Source organism: Drosophila santomea, chromosome 2R (assembly GCF_016746245.2).
Source record: "Drosophila santomea strain STO CAGO 1482 chromosome 2R, Prin_Dsan_1.1, whole genome shotgun sequence".
Taxonomy (NCBI): domain Eukaryota; kingdom Metazoa; phylum Arthropoda; class Insecta; order Diptera; family Drosophilidae; genus Drosophila; species Drosophila santomea.
The window spans coordinates 17496740-17511101 of NC_053017.2; the positions used below are offsets into that span (position 1 = coordinate 17496740).

The window sequence follows — 14362 nt, forward strand, 5'->3', positions numbered from 1 at the left end:
GTAAGTTCTTCTTTACCCCTTGTTACTGCCAACGCCCAGCTCTCTCCCCTCTGCCCATCAGCTTATCAAAAGGACACTCCCAGGAACAGGAATTGCGCTAATTAGAGCGCCAACAGCCACGCACATCATCAACATGCCCGCCTTTTGGCCACGAATGGGGATATTGCCGCACCCATCTTGCGGCAAGTGTAAACAAGATGCGTGTACGTGTTCCACAGAGAACTATTTGCTCAATCAATCAAATTTACTGCTCGGTGGCGAGTAGAGCGATATATGTACCCCCAATTAGTTAAACATTAGCAGGACATTGCGGCATAATAAACCAGCTGGAATAAGCTGAGGCTGAGCCACAAGTGGCACGCTTCAGGAATTGTCGAAAATCTAATTAAAATTATGCAAATTTGGGCAATAAACGTAAGTGTTCCTGCCTTATGTCTTTCAAGGACCCCACACTTTTTTAATCTGCTTTTTTATGTATGCTTTTGTGCGTCAGAGATTGGATTTGCATACTCTTATGCAGGATATATGGAATATGATTTAACATACATACATGTTTTGCTTATAAGACAGTGTAAATAAATGTTACAGCATTGAAATTAAAAATAAAAAAAATAATAAATAATATCAAACTTAAGTGAAAAAATAATACAAATGCAGTAGTTACAACTATTACTCTTTTTTGCCCATTTCCGTACTTAAAAGAAATTGTGGTATAAATCATGATATTAAGCTATTTATTTAGACTATTAAGTCAGATAACCACTTTAGACCATGAGCCCAAAATATCCCCTATAGAGCATCTTATAGTAGGGATAATTCCCTACAGCCAGTTAGTGTGTGTGTAGAGTTTAATTGCTTGTCTTCGGCAGGATCAAGCAACACTGGGTGGCACTTATTTGCGTTTCGCATTAAGCAAGGCAACTGAAAAGGAGCTTAGCAAGGACTTAGTGTGTTCCGTCGCCTTTCCCCTCGTGTTTGTTGGCTTAGGCTTATACTTTGCATGAGTTGACATCTTTATTGCCAATTTATGTCCTTCCTGGCCCATTCGCAATTCGCAGGTAATTCCGCTTTGGGCGTGTCCAAGCTCAAAGGGAAGTGAAATAAAACGAATTGGACCTCGTCATCGCCATTTCTTAATTACTTGACAGACCGCGAAAAAAGTACCCCGTTTCTGCTTGAGCATTTACGGATTTATGTTTTTAATTTCGTTTTACTCGCCAGCGGAATAAATTTGAAATGCAGCCTACGTGTTTGTTTTACAAAATGTTTTTGGGTGGCGAAATAAATGGCGTAACCGGGCGGCAATTTTATGGTTGATTTGGGTTTTCGCTTCTTTTCGTTAGTTTATTTGTATGTTTTATGACGCTTTTCTTTTACGCTGCTGCAGAGGAAAATCAAAAAGTTTGAGGAGCGGCCTAAACTTTATAGTGAGCAACTTTATGGTAAGTAAAAAAGATAAGGCAGCTTGCGAATATTTATGAACCACTACAGCCCAAATGAAATTGAATATTGAATAGTATTTCGGCGAAGCGAAGAACTCATTTAATTTCCATTGCTAGCCACAAACTTTCAAGGATTATACAGAATATTTCCGAGATTCCAAGAAACCCCAATTAGCTTAGCTAATTTCAAAGCAAATGTTAAGAGGAAAACCAAGTGAACAGCACACATAAACCAGCAAATTAAAAGCTGTTGGCAGAGGGAAAATTGCTAAGCAATAATTATAATTTGTGGCATTAAGAGGGAACGCAATTTTCTGGCTAACTTTTCCGTTGCAAGCAGCCATTGATAAAGTGTCGCTACACAATTTATCAGCACTCCCTCCGGGAAACTGGGAAATGAAAATTGGGCGGAAGGCGGGAAAACGTGGGGAAAACGACGGCTAAACAAACAGTTACTGCCACTACTACTGCTGCTGCACCTGCCACAAGGGAAAAGGGAAAGCTGACTGTGGTAATTTATGAGTCAGTCTCTGGAAACGCTGTGCGCCTCGTTGGTTTTTCACATTTTTATTATTTCAAAAAGGAGCAAATAAACCGCACAAAGTTCCTCCGTTTTTGAGGTTTGCAAATGGAATTAGCCCCCCAAACTTTGCATCCAAATTTGCGCTAAGTAAAAAGTTATTGTGGTGAAAATTTAAATGAATAACTTGGTAAATTGAAAATAATTGGAAATTTATGCATTTTCAGAAAGAAAGTATATTAAATTGCTGGGGAATTGTGGAAGGCCCTAAAGTCATTTTCGTGGCCCAACAATTTTAGTTACTAATCCAACTTGAATTTTATTTCGTAAAAAAGATCATGTATGAGGCATTATAAGTGTATAAAGTGTAAGTGTAAGTTTATGTATTGTAAGCAAATATTGTAGCAAAATAAGCACCTTTTTATATATTTCGTAAAGTTTTTTCCCCTGAAGCAAAGTAAACGCTATTATCACGTATCGTAAACTCAACTTGTGCCCCCAAAAGCAAGCTATGGAATTTATATTATGCCGTGGCCCATATCGCTGGCCATAAAAGTGGCTCCTGACTACGCTTATTAGATACCATAAACAGGAGCATATCCCACGTTAATGCGCAATGGGAGAAAAGAATGCCCAAGGCGACTGTGGAACTGTGGGACAACGAGGCGGCTACTTAACAAAGTTAAGTTACACAAATTTGCCATCGGGCGCATAAAAACGCTTGCGGATGTAGTGGCGTGTAATGGAGTGCAGTGTATATACACCTAGCAAACATCTCTTTGTATACATATATATATATATATATATATGTATACACTTAAACAATTCATATTTGCGACACCATTAAGCAGAGGGCCGCGGGGAGCCCGGAAAACTGGGGAAAATGGAAAAGTGCGAGCGAAAAGGCAACTCCGATAACGACGTACGCCCAGCGTGTTGATACAGTAAATAATACTGGACACAGGATTTCCATTCATCCGGACACACACAGCACACTGAAAAAAATACCTTTGCATTTTTAGACTGAAAAAGGAGTAGTGTCTATTTAACTTATTATAAAACTCAAATAAAAATTTTTAATGAAAATTGTAATTTGAAAATTGTGATTAAATAAAGGAGAAAAATTAAGTTGTATAAATTTCTCTCAATTCCGCAAGTAAGGAAAAGCATCACAATTTGCGGCTATGCTATTATTTTTTTTGAGTGCAACCACACACACACACGCACACCGAATGTTGAACAGTCGTTAATGTGAATGTATTGGCTATCGGAGATTGAGCGGGGGCCTTACCTTCGTCCTCGTCGTCATTGAGCTCCGTGATTGCCGCCTTGTCGCAGGGACGGTCAATGCCATTTGTTGCTTCCGACCTGCCACTCCCACCGCCAGCTGGGCCGCCCCCGTTGGCCGCCTTCGCCTCGCCATTGGAGATAATTGAACTGGATTTGGCGTGATTGGTATGATTGCTGGCGGATGACTTGGAGGACTCGCCCTCCAGGGGAGGAGCACTGGGCTCCGGTTCGCCATTGCTGACCGCATCGATGGCGGCGCCATCCTTCGTCTTCAGCTCCTGGCTGGTGTTGCAGCCCATCTTACTGGATCGAGGATTTGGCAATGGAGTCTCTACGCTTGCAGTTGGCCTAGGTTACCCTTATTTTGTTTAATCAATTGCACACACACTCACCACACAGCAACACACAGACACACACACTTTTGCGAGGTGGAAACTAGTTTATAAACGATACTTGTTGTTTCTGGGCCAATTTGCACTTTGACTTTCACGATCCGAAACCTTTATCGCATTAAATGTTTACAAAAATACGTTGTGCCGTTGTTAAATTTGTTGTTGTCGTTCAAAAAACTTGGGTGTTTACAAAAGTCGTTAGAAAAAGGTGCACAACCACAATTCACTAGCCAAAGAGCTCGCACGGAACCGGAACCGGAAGCGGAAACCAGCTGGATGGCAGACTCGCAGCGAAACTGACTGTCTCTGGCACAAGCTCAGGCACAACTGACTTTGACACTGAACGGCGCCGGCGACGCGTCCTCACTGCGGATGCCACGGACCCCGAATGCCTGACTACCCAAATGCCCGATATCCCCATATCCTGCAGGAGCCGGAGTTTCGAGCTCAACAAGCAGCGACGCGCCAGCCGGCAGTCAACGGCACACAAAGCCCAGGGAAACAGAGAGCCAGGACCTCGCGGAGAGATAGGAGGCGAGAGAATTCTCTCTCGCACTCTCTCGCAGGACTCACAGTGGGCAAAAATACGTGGCTTACTTATATTGGTTTCATATAAATTTTGACACTGCAAATGAAATGGGTAGCTTATGTTATGAAAAATTATGTTGTGAATGGAAATTAATATAAATATGTCAATCAATGACATTAAATTTATTATTTTGCATTAGTGTTTTATACATGAATAAAATTACAACTACGGATATAATGTCTAATCGAATAAAATAAACAAAAATGTGTTTGTATGAATATTTATTTTTAACAAATAATAGTTATCTCGCACCACTGTCCAACAAGGCACCCAAAAAGAGACTCAAAAAGAGAGTGGCTCTGGCAAGGCAGCAGCAGCAGCTGCCTCTGTTGTTGTTAGCCAGCTCTGGCTGCAAACTTTTTCGCAAATAAACAAACCGACTGCCGAATCCCCGACTCACAGATACACACATACACAGATACGCACGCACACAACCAGGCGAACAATGTGGCTTAGAGGCGCCGCAGAAAGCGTTGTGGTAGCAGCACAACCAGAATCCGAAGAGCGGCAAAGGCAGCCAAGGCAATGGCATCATCATCGAGAAAGGAATGGCCACACTCACACCAGCGCAGGCCAAAGGACTCTCTCACACACACACACACACATTGCGTGTAACCGGGCGCAAACAGCTGAATGAAAGGCCAGCCAAAATGAATGCAAATAAAAAGGAATACTTTCAAGCCGAAAACCTGGCCCATAAAAATATCAATGATTACCGGCCGCTCCCTTGCGTATATACATATAGCAATTCATGAAATCAACTAGCTTTTACATCTCCTACAGCTCAGCTGTCATCTGGCTTCCTTTTTGCCTTGGCATTTAAATTTGGGAGTTGGCTCCTTGAGTCCCTAAGTGTGAGTGGAAAGTCTGCGGTGGTGTGCGTGAGACAAATGAAATGTTTTAGTTCCGTGTTTTGTTCAGTAATTGTATCCGCAAATTTCTCTGCACATTCCAACGATTTCACTTCATTTGCCATAATAAAATTCACATTCGCTTCTAATACGAAAATTACGCAAATTTAACAAGAAAGGAATTTATGAATAAATTATATATATTATAAGGAAATTATAAGGTTTTCTGCAAGTGTAGGCCACCTTTTATCTTAGAGAAAGTACCAATATAGTAAAGTTAAAGTGCGCATAGTCTAGTTGAAGTGCAAGCCACGAATTCTCGTAAAGTGGGCGATACTTAAGCCTTGGGGCAATTTTAATCAAAACTTCCCTCGCCTGCCCACAAAATGAATGCCACATATGTATGTACATATGTTATTATATTACAGATGTCTGAGCATATGCAAATTAGACTCACATTGCAAACGCGGCATAAGTGGGCAGAATAAACAGGCCGAAATGGGGCAGAAACAGGCTGAAAGGCCTGGGTAAATATGTACCAATAACAGAGAGCTCTGTTTTAAACACAATAAAATTATTAATTAAAGCGAGGCTATTTAATTAACGTCCATTAAGAGGTGCAGCCGTGATAAAAGCCTCAGTCAAAAAAGAAACTGGACAAATTAATTGAGTTTCAATGGACATAAATTCCACCAGGGCTTTCTGAAATGGGATTCAAATTTAATAGGAGCTCCCAAAAGAGCAGTGACAAATGAATATTGATTGAAAATCGTGCCAGAAGCAAATGGGACACAAAATCGCAGTTGCAAAACCACAGATTTAAGTTTGCCACAATTCCCTTTAAAGTTTTGAAAATTCTCGAGCACGTTGGATGCCGAAAAGGCTAGCAATTAAGTGCGAAGGACTCGCATCCCTTTTCAGCCGTTGCACTCTGGCGAACAAAAACAGGATGGGTCAGGACGAGGGACAGAACTTGTCGCGGCTCCAAAACACTGATGGAAAAACAGCCTTGAAAGCGTGAATTCGCACACCCCAAAAATGCCGGCACAAACGAAAGAGCCCCAAAGTTGGTGGGAAAATCCAAGGACGAGAATTCCAAAGTCCCTTGGCACTTGACTGCCACTTCATGAGGCCAGAAACGACGGAGACACATAAACCCTTTCAAGTCCTGATAAAATGACTGACAACGCGAGTCTCTAGGCTCGAGAGTCTTGGGCCCAGAACTTTGCGCATCATTTGCTAGCAGAAATGCCTGGGTCATTATGTTGCCCAAAAGATATAAATAGCTTTGTTTTTCAGATAAAAATGTTTGGCTTTTCGATTTTTCTTCATCTCCTTTCGCTCCTTGTGAGTGAAAATAAGAAAAATACGTATACGCCGCGTGGCTGCAAACTCAGACGTGCCCTTTGCTCTCTGCTGCGCCTCCTCCCAAATCATTTGCCGCCTCCTAAGTTTGGTTCTATTTTATTTTATTTATTACACCCGTTAGTCGTGGGGTAATAGGGTATGCTTGATTCGCTGAGAAGTACGTAACAGGTGGACCCTATGAAGTATACATATACTTGATAATGATCACTAGTCGAGATCTCAGCTATAAGAGATTAGACATTCAGATTTCAATGCCACTCGTAGTAATGGGTATCTGATAGTCGAGGCACTCGAATACAGCTTCTCTCCTGTTATTTTTTTTTTTTGTATGTTTTTGGCTTTCCACTCGGGACTCTGGCAAATGGAAAGTTCTTCGCATGCTTTTTGCCGTCATTTTGCAAGTCTGGAGTTCAGCGGCGCGCAACAATTTTCAGGTCTACTTGAAAAACTGACAGCGAGCAAATAAATTTATAGTGAAGTTTCGTATGTGCTCTTGCGGTATTGGGCTTAAGGTTCTCGCAAACAGAATCCGATTTTCATAAGTACTTGAGCAGAGCGGAAACTCGCCGAGTAATTTATCCGTATTCCGTTTGCGGCTTAACTCCTCCATTTCCACTCTTTTGTTGGCTTTTATTTGCCAAGCTGACAGTTTTCCTACAAGGCAATTTATTCACATTCCTATCTCATTATTTATTCGACTTTTCACCTTGACCGTGTCCTTGCTACCGCGTATTTCCCATATCTGACTATCTGATGTCATGTCGGCGAGAAAAGCGTTTCTTTTGTCATCACTTTTTCCATCTTCCTCGTTGATTTGTGGCAACATAGAAAGTCGCTAACGGTAATTGAATTAGGCCTGAAATGATATATCCGCACATATTCCCTGTTGTTCTTCTGACGATGACAATTAATCATACGCAACGTTGGAAAGGCGGCGAAATGGAAGATCCAACGTACGTGTGATTCAATTAATTGTGTGTTATTAATGATCTGGTTAGCAACAGGAGTTCTTATTATTGAAATAATGGCAAAAAAAAAGGTTAAACCTTGCATTTTATTATTTAAAATATTATTTCGCATGGAAATTCGACAACAAAGGAGCTTTAAAGGAGCTACACCCATCGCATGGCTCGCAGCATTCATATCCGATAACTCAGCTCTTGGCCAAATGCCAAGCCAATATTAGCCGGGAATATGAGCAGACAGTAGTTGGCCAAGAGGGGCTGGCGGATCGCATCGAATCGGTTTGTCTGGCAGACAAGCGGCAAACCAAAAAATGACAGTTCGGATGTCAGGAGTGCTCGATGTTGACTTTAAAATCACATTCAAGAGTTCGCTCGGCACACTCAACCGGACTTGTAGCAGCAGTTCAATTACACGACTCCCTGCTGCATGCACAGTCTGCCACGCCTATCTACCCAGTCGAAAACACCCACCCACAACTCCACCACCCACCGCCCACCGCCCACTCACCCACACGGGCATGTTTATTGAAAGGTTACATGAATGACACACACGCCACAGAAACTGAAGCACCCACACAGACTTACTCCAACCGCAGACACACACACGCACACACACACACACAGGGGCGTAGAAGAGAGTTTGGCAGGGGTTGGGCATTTTCTGAAAAATATTAATTTAATTGCGTCCTTATTAATTCATTAGCACGTATTAAAAGGCGGCTTCTCGGTACAATTCGTAGGTTAATTATGTGTAAAGGTTTTTGATGTTTATCTCTAAGTATATATATATGGTTTATATGGATTTTATTTGTTTTTGGTTTATATACTATGATGTCATATATATTTATATACTCTATATATTTAGTAAACTTTATTAATGGTATGTTTTTGACATTCATCACAATTGAATGCTATTTATTAATAAGCTACTAAATTATTCCTATGCAGTTGAAATAATAGATACTTTCGATGCATAACCATAAGTTCCACAGTCAAAGGGTTTGCAATTATTGTTATTATTTCCAGGAGCTCCCAACCCCCTTGTGCACGCCACTGCACTCATCTCACACGCATATCAGCATTTGCATTGTCTGTGGGCACCCCCTTCGATTCGTTCCTTTTTTCTGCTTTTTGGTTGCTTGTCATTGCATTAAGAGAATGTATCTGCATGCATATGCGGCACGACAATAGCCGTGTATGCATTGGGGGCATGCAGTGGGAGCAGCCCGCTGCCAATTGCAACAGACGCCGCCGTCTGGCAGCTCGTTACGTGCCATCACGAAAGGCCCCCCATTTGGCGCCCAACTCACAGCCGGAGTTCCCACATGGAGGCGCCTCTTAAAGACCTGTTTGCTTCGATTTAAGCTCCACTTTTTTGCGCTGGTCATTGCCTGCTTTTTGGCACCGCACTTCCTGTGTTTTCGGTTAGCCAACGCTCCGCTCCGATTGCCGGATGCCTGATAGATGACTTTTGGACAATTGATTGATGGACGAATTTTGCAAAAGTTGACAAAGATTTCAGGTTCCGCAAGCACGAAACAGCCACGTGGTCATGGCATAACCATGGCATAGCCATCTTTAATGGGTTAATTCGGAAAACTCCAACCCTTGTGCCCTTTTATGCTGTTTTCACAGAAAGAAAATGTATTTTAAATTAATAATGATACGACAGTAAACAAAGCAATTACTTATCTTCCCACAAAAGGTAGCATTAAAAATGTATTACAAACCCAATTCCATAGACAAGCACTGAATGTGGAGTTATGGCTCCACATAAACTTGTTTTCTAAGCAACCTAATGATGGCCAATAAAAGAGTCGAACCCAGAGCCTAGCTTTTTTACGACTTCAATGGGGCACCTAGAACACACTCTACGTGACCTGAGGGTGTTTTTAATTAACAATTACCACATCAGGACGAGCCCAGAAACACGTGTCGAGTTCTGCGGCTTACCTCGGGGCCTTGGGTGCCTAAAATTAAGATAATAGCCGGTAAATTGAAGGGGCGCCCCAGCTGAAATCAGTGGAGGGGCTCCCCGCAACTGAATCTTGTTTCTAATTCCGGAGCGTGGGCGACTGCAAAACCCACAACATGAACGGGAAAACAACGGAAAACCAACTAGACCGCACCTAAACACATGACGCAGCCGAGCAGCCATGTATGCGAGCTTAAAAACCGACTGCTTGCATTTTAATTACATTGTTCTTTACACCTTAACGTGTGGAAATGCCATAAAGGACAACATAAGCAAGTCGGCCAACGAAGGGCAGCAACAGTCAAGCCGTGAAAAGTGAAAAAGCCCCAAATGGCAAAGGGAAACTTGTAGGAGCTTGAAAATGGGGATACCCTTTAAGGGATTCAGTTTGATTGAATGTTATAATAGAATACGTGTTATAATCATATTAAGTAAATTAACATGTTCAAGAGAATATGGGCATGTTGTACACTTTCAACTTAAGTACTGTCACCACAATTTGATTTCTGCTTAAATATGCCTTATCTGCAAGGTATTTTCATGTCGAATAATTGGCTTACGAGGAACGTGCCCGTGCAGCAATTAAAATGAGCTGTTCGCCATTCCACATGGTGGTCAAGCGAAGCGCCCGAATTCCCCGGCTCAAAGGTGTGGAATTGTCGGTGTGCTTAGTGAGCGTGTTTGCCTCCATTTCGGTTGCCATTCTGACTCCGTTTGCCTTTTTCCGTCGAAGTGTGTGGTCAGCTGTGGTCAATGATAAAAGCGAAACGACAATTTTCGTTCGTGGATCTGGGTGGCAAAGTGAGCGTTGACATGCAAATTTCCATTTAAGGCAAAAGCTTTCTAGGTACCAACTGGAAGATACTCTACAAAAGCTAATGGTAACTTAATTTTATGATGTTGCCTGCCTTAGTGGCTCCGCGTGGAAGCTCCAGGCCACCGCCCACCGAGTCGTGTGTCCTTGATGGAATTCTGTGGTGGTGACATTCGCCACCTGCAGCTTCTGCAGGTAATCCAGTATTCTTGGAACGTTGGCCTTGACGCCCAGCATCGTGGTGAAGATTCTGCGCCGCAAAAAGAAAACGAACGTTAATTCAATCTCAGCAACTAATGAAGATGGACTCACCGCACGCGCTCCTTGTTTTCCAGACTCTCGTCAATGATGCGTTGCACAAACTGTACCTCGCCGCCCACGCAGGTGAGTTCCTCCTGGCTGCCAGTTCTGGCATTATTGGGTGCTGGTCGTCGCTCGGGATTCCTGGTATTGCCGCCGAAGGGATTTGGTAAGTTTGAGTCGAAGAAAGGTGGATTGCACAGGCAAAACTGATACTGCAACTTTGGCTGATCCTGCTCAAAATAGCTCTTAAAGATGTTCGTCTTGTCTGGCTGGGCATAGACTTCTACAAGGCTTTCCAGGTGATTTTTCTTTACATTCTCGATGGCGTACTCTATGTTTTGGGGTTTCGATTCCAAAGCCAACATGTGCCAGCCATTTTTCTTGGCTCCTAGAAGCGAATAAATGCAGGAGGAACCGCAACCTGTAAAGGATTGGCTTAGTAAATCATTATAGCATATTCAAGCCTAGCTTACCTATGTCTATACCCCGTATGTCCTGCAAACTAAGAGGTTCCATTAGATCCTCCAGCCACAAAATGTAATTCAAACGGAGTGCCAGAGTGGGCACCAAGCTTCCGGGTGCAAAATCCACATCTAAATCGTAGTATTCCTTTAACAGCATTTTGGTCAGCTCACGCAGCGTCTTTTCGTTGCGAAAGTTCACGGAGACTTTGCCATTCAGCTCCTAAATAAACAAAAGTTTATTAAATGTATTTTCTAAGCAATACAACTTGTTTGAACTTACCAATTGGCACTGCTCTCGAAAATCCTTGTATTTGATAGCCAGTTTTGTGTAGTCGGGCTGCGTGCGTAACACGTTACGTGGATGCATGCCAAATTTCTTTTTGTTGCTTTTAGTTTTTACCATGTTTCTGTTAAGAAATTACAATTAGCAATAAAAATGAAATGCCGCCGAAATTCGAACAGCTGTTTAGTGCAGCAGTCCGGCAACTCCAGCGAGCCAGAGATGACACAAATTCCATTCAAAAGTTGGTAGATTTATTGGGCATTTCTGTGTCATCACTGACTGGTCACACAGCCACTTGTTGATTCAAATGTTGTAAACAAAAAAGTAAACTAATGTCTTGGCCTGGCAAACTGCTAGTTACCTACGAAAACTTCACCGCCGATTTGCCAGTTCTCAGCATTGACAAGCAGCCAGATGGATGCCCCGCCTGCTGCAGCTGCAGGTGCAAGTGCTGTCGAGGATTCAGGGAGAAATACGTGGCATTCAATGGCGAAGGAGACACCATATTTGGACCTGATTTCTCCAACCAGTTATGCGAAGACGTACAGAAAATTATGCGTTTCCGCAGCTCTGATGTGCTCGTTTTACTGCGTACAGCACAATTGCGGGATAATTTCTGGACCAATGCGTATTTTAAGGCTGATTTACAAGAGGATTTTCGAGTTATAATCAATGTCTTTGAAGACGAAAACCGAAAAGTCCAATTGGAAAAGCTAGCTGCCATTCTGGATACAGTGAGCACCGGCTACAGACGAGCAGTTAGCCAACTAACTGGACAGGAAGCACATGGAGCTCTGCGTCCCAAAATTGCAGCTTTATTCCTACCAGGACTACGCTGCGATTGCAATAAATGTGAGAAGCTGCCGTGGAAAAAGCTGCAGGACGTGGAGGATCACCAAAGGACTCATCGCTACGCAGACAACTTTCACTGCCAGATATGCTATAGGCGATTCTACCTGCAGCACTCATTGACCGCGCACATAATCAGGAAGTCAACCAGCTCGCAGGAACTCCACGAAAACAAGAGATACAAACGATTGCTGGAGGATCAGAAGTCACAGGAGCAAAAGGAACTGGAGTTGGCACCTGGCAGAGTAGAAGGTGTATTGGTGCCAGTTGCCAAGAACCTGCAGTCGTACTTCAAGGAGGAATCGAAACTGGCAATCCGAAAACGAACGACTACCCTCAGCAAATGTCCAACCTGCGATCAGAACTACGGCTTCTCCTTCAGCCACCAGCTGCACATGGTGAAGCACAGACGGGCGCACCTGGACACGAACTTCCCCTTTCACTGCTCCTTCTGCAACAGGTCGTTTCTCACCCGGAAGTTCCTGCTTAAGCACCAGAAGCGGGTGAGAACAGTCAGCACGCTACTCTATCGTCCATTCAAGTGCACTCACTGCACATGGAGATTCCAGCTCAAGTCCGCCCTCGATGCCCACGTACTGCGCATCCATGAGCGCAGGAAACCCTGTCTCATATGCAAACTACCAACGCCCCGTCTATGCTGTTCAGCTCATACCACCAGGGAGTGCAATAAGGCCTTGCAAAAATATCGGGATAAAATGCGTCCGTTGAGAGGAGCTCCGAAGGGCGGCCGCAGGAAGGAAGCCACGCCAGTCTGCGAAATCTGCAATAGGAAGTTCACGAGAAAGTTCTTCCTTAATGATCACATGAACAAGGCACATTTGAACAAGAGGAACTTCACCTGCGAAATCTGCGGAGCAAATTTCTACAGCCAGGGCACCATGCAAACCCACCGGAAAGCAGTGCATCTTCTGATTCACACCATCAAGTGTGAAGTTTGCGATCTGATCATCAAATCGAAGGGAAACTACCTGAGGCACTGCAAGTCCCAAAGTCACAAGGATAACCTTCTTAAGCTCGGGAAATCTGATGACAACACGAAAGAAACTAAGCGCAAGCAGCGTTTTTCTACTACTTCTAGAGCCACCGAGAAAAAGCTGGATTTTGGAGCAAGTTCGTCCACAAACAGGGAAAGTACACATGGTTTTAAGAACTCGAAAACAAGTTGCAGATTGAAAAAACGAGTCAAACTTAAATTCTGCGAAACGTGTGGAATCTCAATTGTAGGAAGTATGCAAAGGCATTACAAGACCATGAAACATAAACTTAACTTAAAGGCTCAGCAAAAATAATCAGAAATGAATCTAAGATGTTTAGCTTAATATAAATAAATATACATAAATTGTTGCATACTTTCGGGTGTCTCAAAGTGAGCAGATCACTGTGGTGAGTTTCAAGGGTGTTCTAGCTCTAGGGCCAGCACAAAAAAAAAATCGTATTGCGTTACGAATCTGGTTTTATATAATGTTATTAGCAAACATTATTTGATATGAATTCCATTCTTGTGCGAATTCAAATGTTGCGCGGTAATTAAAGCTTCTGAAAAATACTAAGCCACGGAAATAGTATTATCGAATACCTATCATTTTATAGTTTGCCCGACAACGGTCACTTTAAAAGGCTTTTCGGCAAAACAAAACACATTTTTACAGAAAACACGCTATATTTTAAAAAATATTGACTAGAAATGTCGGAAACTAGCTCCAAGGATAATGTCAAAACGGCAATGACCTATATTTGCGGAGGTAAGTTGGCCAGATAATGTACTTCTACAGAAAAACGATTTTTAAATTCGCGCACATGGCTGCTGGAATGGCAACAAAATTTGTTTGAAATGCAGTTTAATTATTCTTTAAATATTTTGCAGAATGTCATCATGAAAACGAGATGCGTCCCAGGGATCCGATTCGTTGTCGTGAATGTGGCTATCGTATCATGTACAAAAAACGCACCAAGCGTCGTAAGTAATCCTTCATATTTACATTCTCCCTTAGGAGACTGCAGTGACTCTCAAACTGTGCTGATGAAATCTTTCGTTTTATTTGCAGTTGTTGTCTTTGATGCCCGTTAAAAAAAACCCTAAGAACTTATAGACACCCGTCTAATCAATATTTTTAAGCAGTTAGTTTGTAAAATAAAAGCTTGTGCTTCAATAAATGTCATAACCCCAAGAACTACAGCGTTTTATTATTAAATGCCATGGATGATTAATTAAGTAATTTAAAGTAATAATTTGGGT

At 42.5% G+C, this 14362-nt stretch overlaps 4 protein-coding genes across 6 annotated transcripts in view; 2 read left to right on the forward strand and 2 right to left on the reverse strand.

The window, feature by feature from the left end:
* Window positions 1–4067, reverse strand: part of LOC120445613 (cilia- and flagella-associated protein 91) — a 35100-nt gene extending 31033 nt beyond the window's left edge. Inside the window, exon 1 of one of the 3 annotated variants that reach the window (XM_039626123.2) lies at window positions 3254–3986. In XM_039626123.2, coding sequence (XP_039482057.1) covers window positions 3254–3551 — 298 coding nt within the window. In that variant the 5' untranslated portion in view covers window positions 3552–3986. Of the gene's footprint in view, window positions 1–3253 lie in introns of all 3 variants that reach the window. The other 2 variants (XM_039626124.1, XM_039626126.1) reach the window with 2 other exon arrangements.
* A 5717-nt stretch (window positions 4068–9784) lies between these two features.
* LOC120446644 (U6 small nuclear RNA (adenine-(43)-N(6))-methyltransferase) lies at window positions 9785–11445 on the reverse strand. Its single transcript, XM_039627715.1, has 4 exons — window positions 11254–11445; window positions 10983–11193; window positions 10519–10930; window positions 9785–10456 (listed from the first exon to the last, which is right to left on the reverse strand). Exons 1-4 carry the CDS (start codon window positions 11374–11376, stop codon window positions 10285–10287), a joined length of 918 nt encoding a protein of 305 aa, XP_039483649.1. The 5' UTR covers window positions 11377–11445; the 3' UTR covers window positions 9785–10284.
* Window positions 11446–11535: 90 nt separating this feature from the next.
* Window positions 11536–13475, forward strand: LOC120446551 (zinc finger protein 337). Its single transcript, XM_039627567.1, has one exon. The coding sequence runs from the start codon at window positions 11589–11591 to the stop codon at window positions 13413–13415; it is 1827 nt and encodes a 608-aa protein (XP_039483501.1). The 5' UTR covers window positions 11536–11588; the 3' UTR covers window positions 13416–13475.
* A 252-nt stretch (window positions 13476–13727) lies between these two features.
* LOC120445610 (DNA-directed RNA polymerases I, II, and III subunit RPABC4) lies at window positions 13728–14297 on the forward strand. Its single transcript, XM_039626119.1, has 3 exons — window positions 13728–13868; window positions 13991–14083; window positions 14172–14297. The coding sequence occupies exons 1-3, from the start codon at window positions 13811–13813 to the stop codon at window positions 14192–14194; spliced, it is 174 nt and encodes a 57-aa protein (XP_039482053.1). The 5' UTR covers window positions 13728–13810; the 3' UTR covers window positions 14195–14297.
* The last annotated feature ends 65 nt before the right edge of the window (window positions 14298–14362 follow it).

What these genes read in the sequence shown, in the direction of transcription:
- LOC120446551 (XM_039627567.1), top strand. Translation starts at nt 11,589, where the DNA reads ATGTCTTGGCCTGGCAAACTGCTAGTTACCTACGAAAACTTCACCGCC.
- LOC120446644 (XM_039627715.1), bottom strand. Translation starts at nt 11,376, where the DNA reads ATGGTAAAAACTAAAAGCAACAAAAAGAAATTTGGCATGCATCCACGT. An exon ending in CATACGGGGTATAGACATAG is followed by an intron (nt 10,931 to 10,982) that starts GTAAGCTAGGCT and finishes AATCCTTTACAG; the next exon opens with GTTGCGGTTCCTCCTGCATT. An exon ending in GAAAACAAGGAGCGCGTGCG is followed by an intron (nt 10,457 to 10,518) that starts GTGAGTCCATCT and finishes TTTGCGGCGCAG; the next exon opens with AATCTTCACCACGATGCTGG.
- LOC120445610 (XM_039626119.1), top strand. Translation starts at nt 13,811, where the DNA reads ATGTCGGAAACTAGCTCCAAGGATAATGTCAAAACGGCAATGACCTAT. An exon ending in AATGACCTATATTTGCGGAG is followed by an intron (nt 13,869 to 13,990) that starts GTAAGTTGGCCA and finishes AATATTTTGCAG; the next exon opens with AATGTCATCATGAAAACGAG. An exon ending in CAAAAAACGCACCAAGCGTC is followed by an intron (nt 14,084 to 14,171) that starts GTAAGTAATCCT and finishes TTTTATTTGCAG; the next exon opens with TTGTTGTCTTTGATGCCCGT.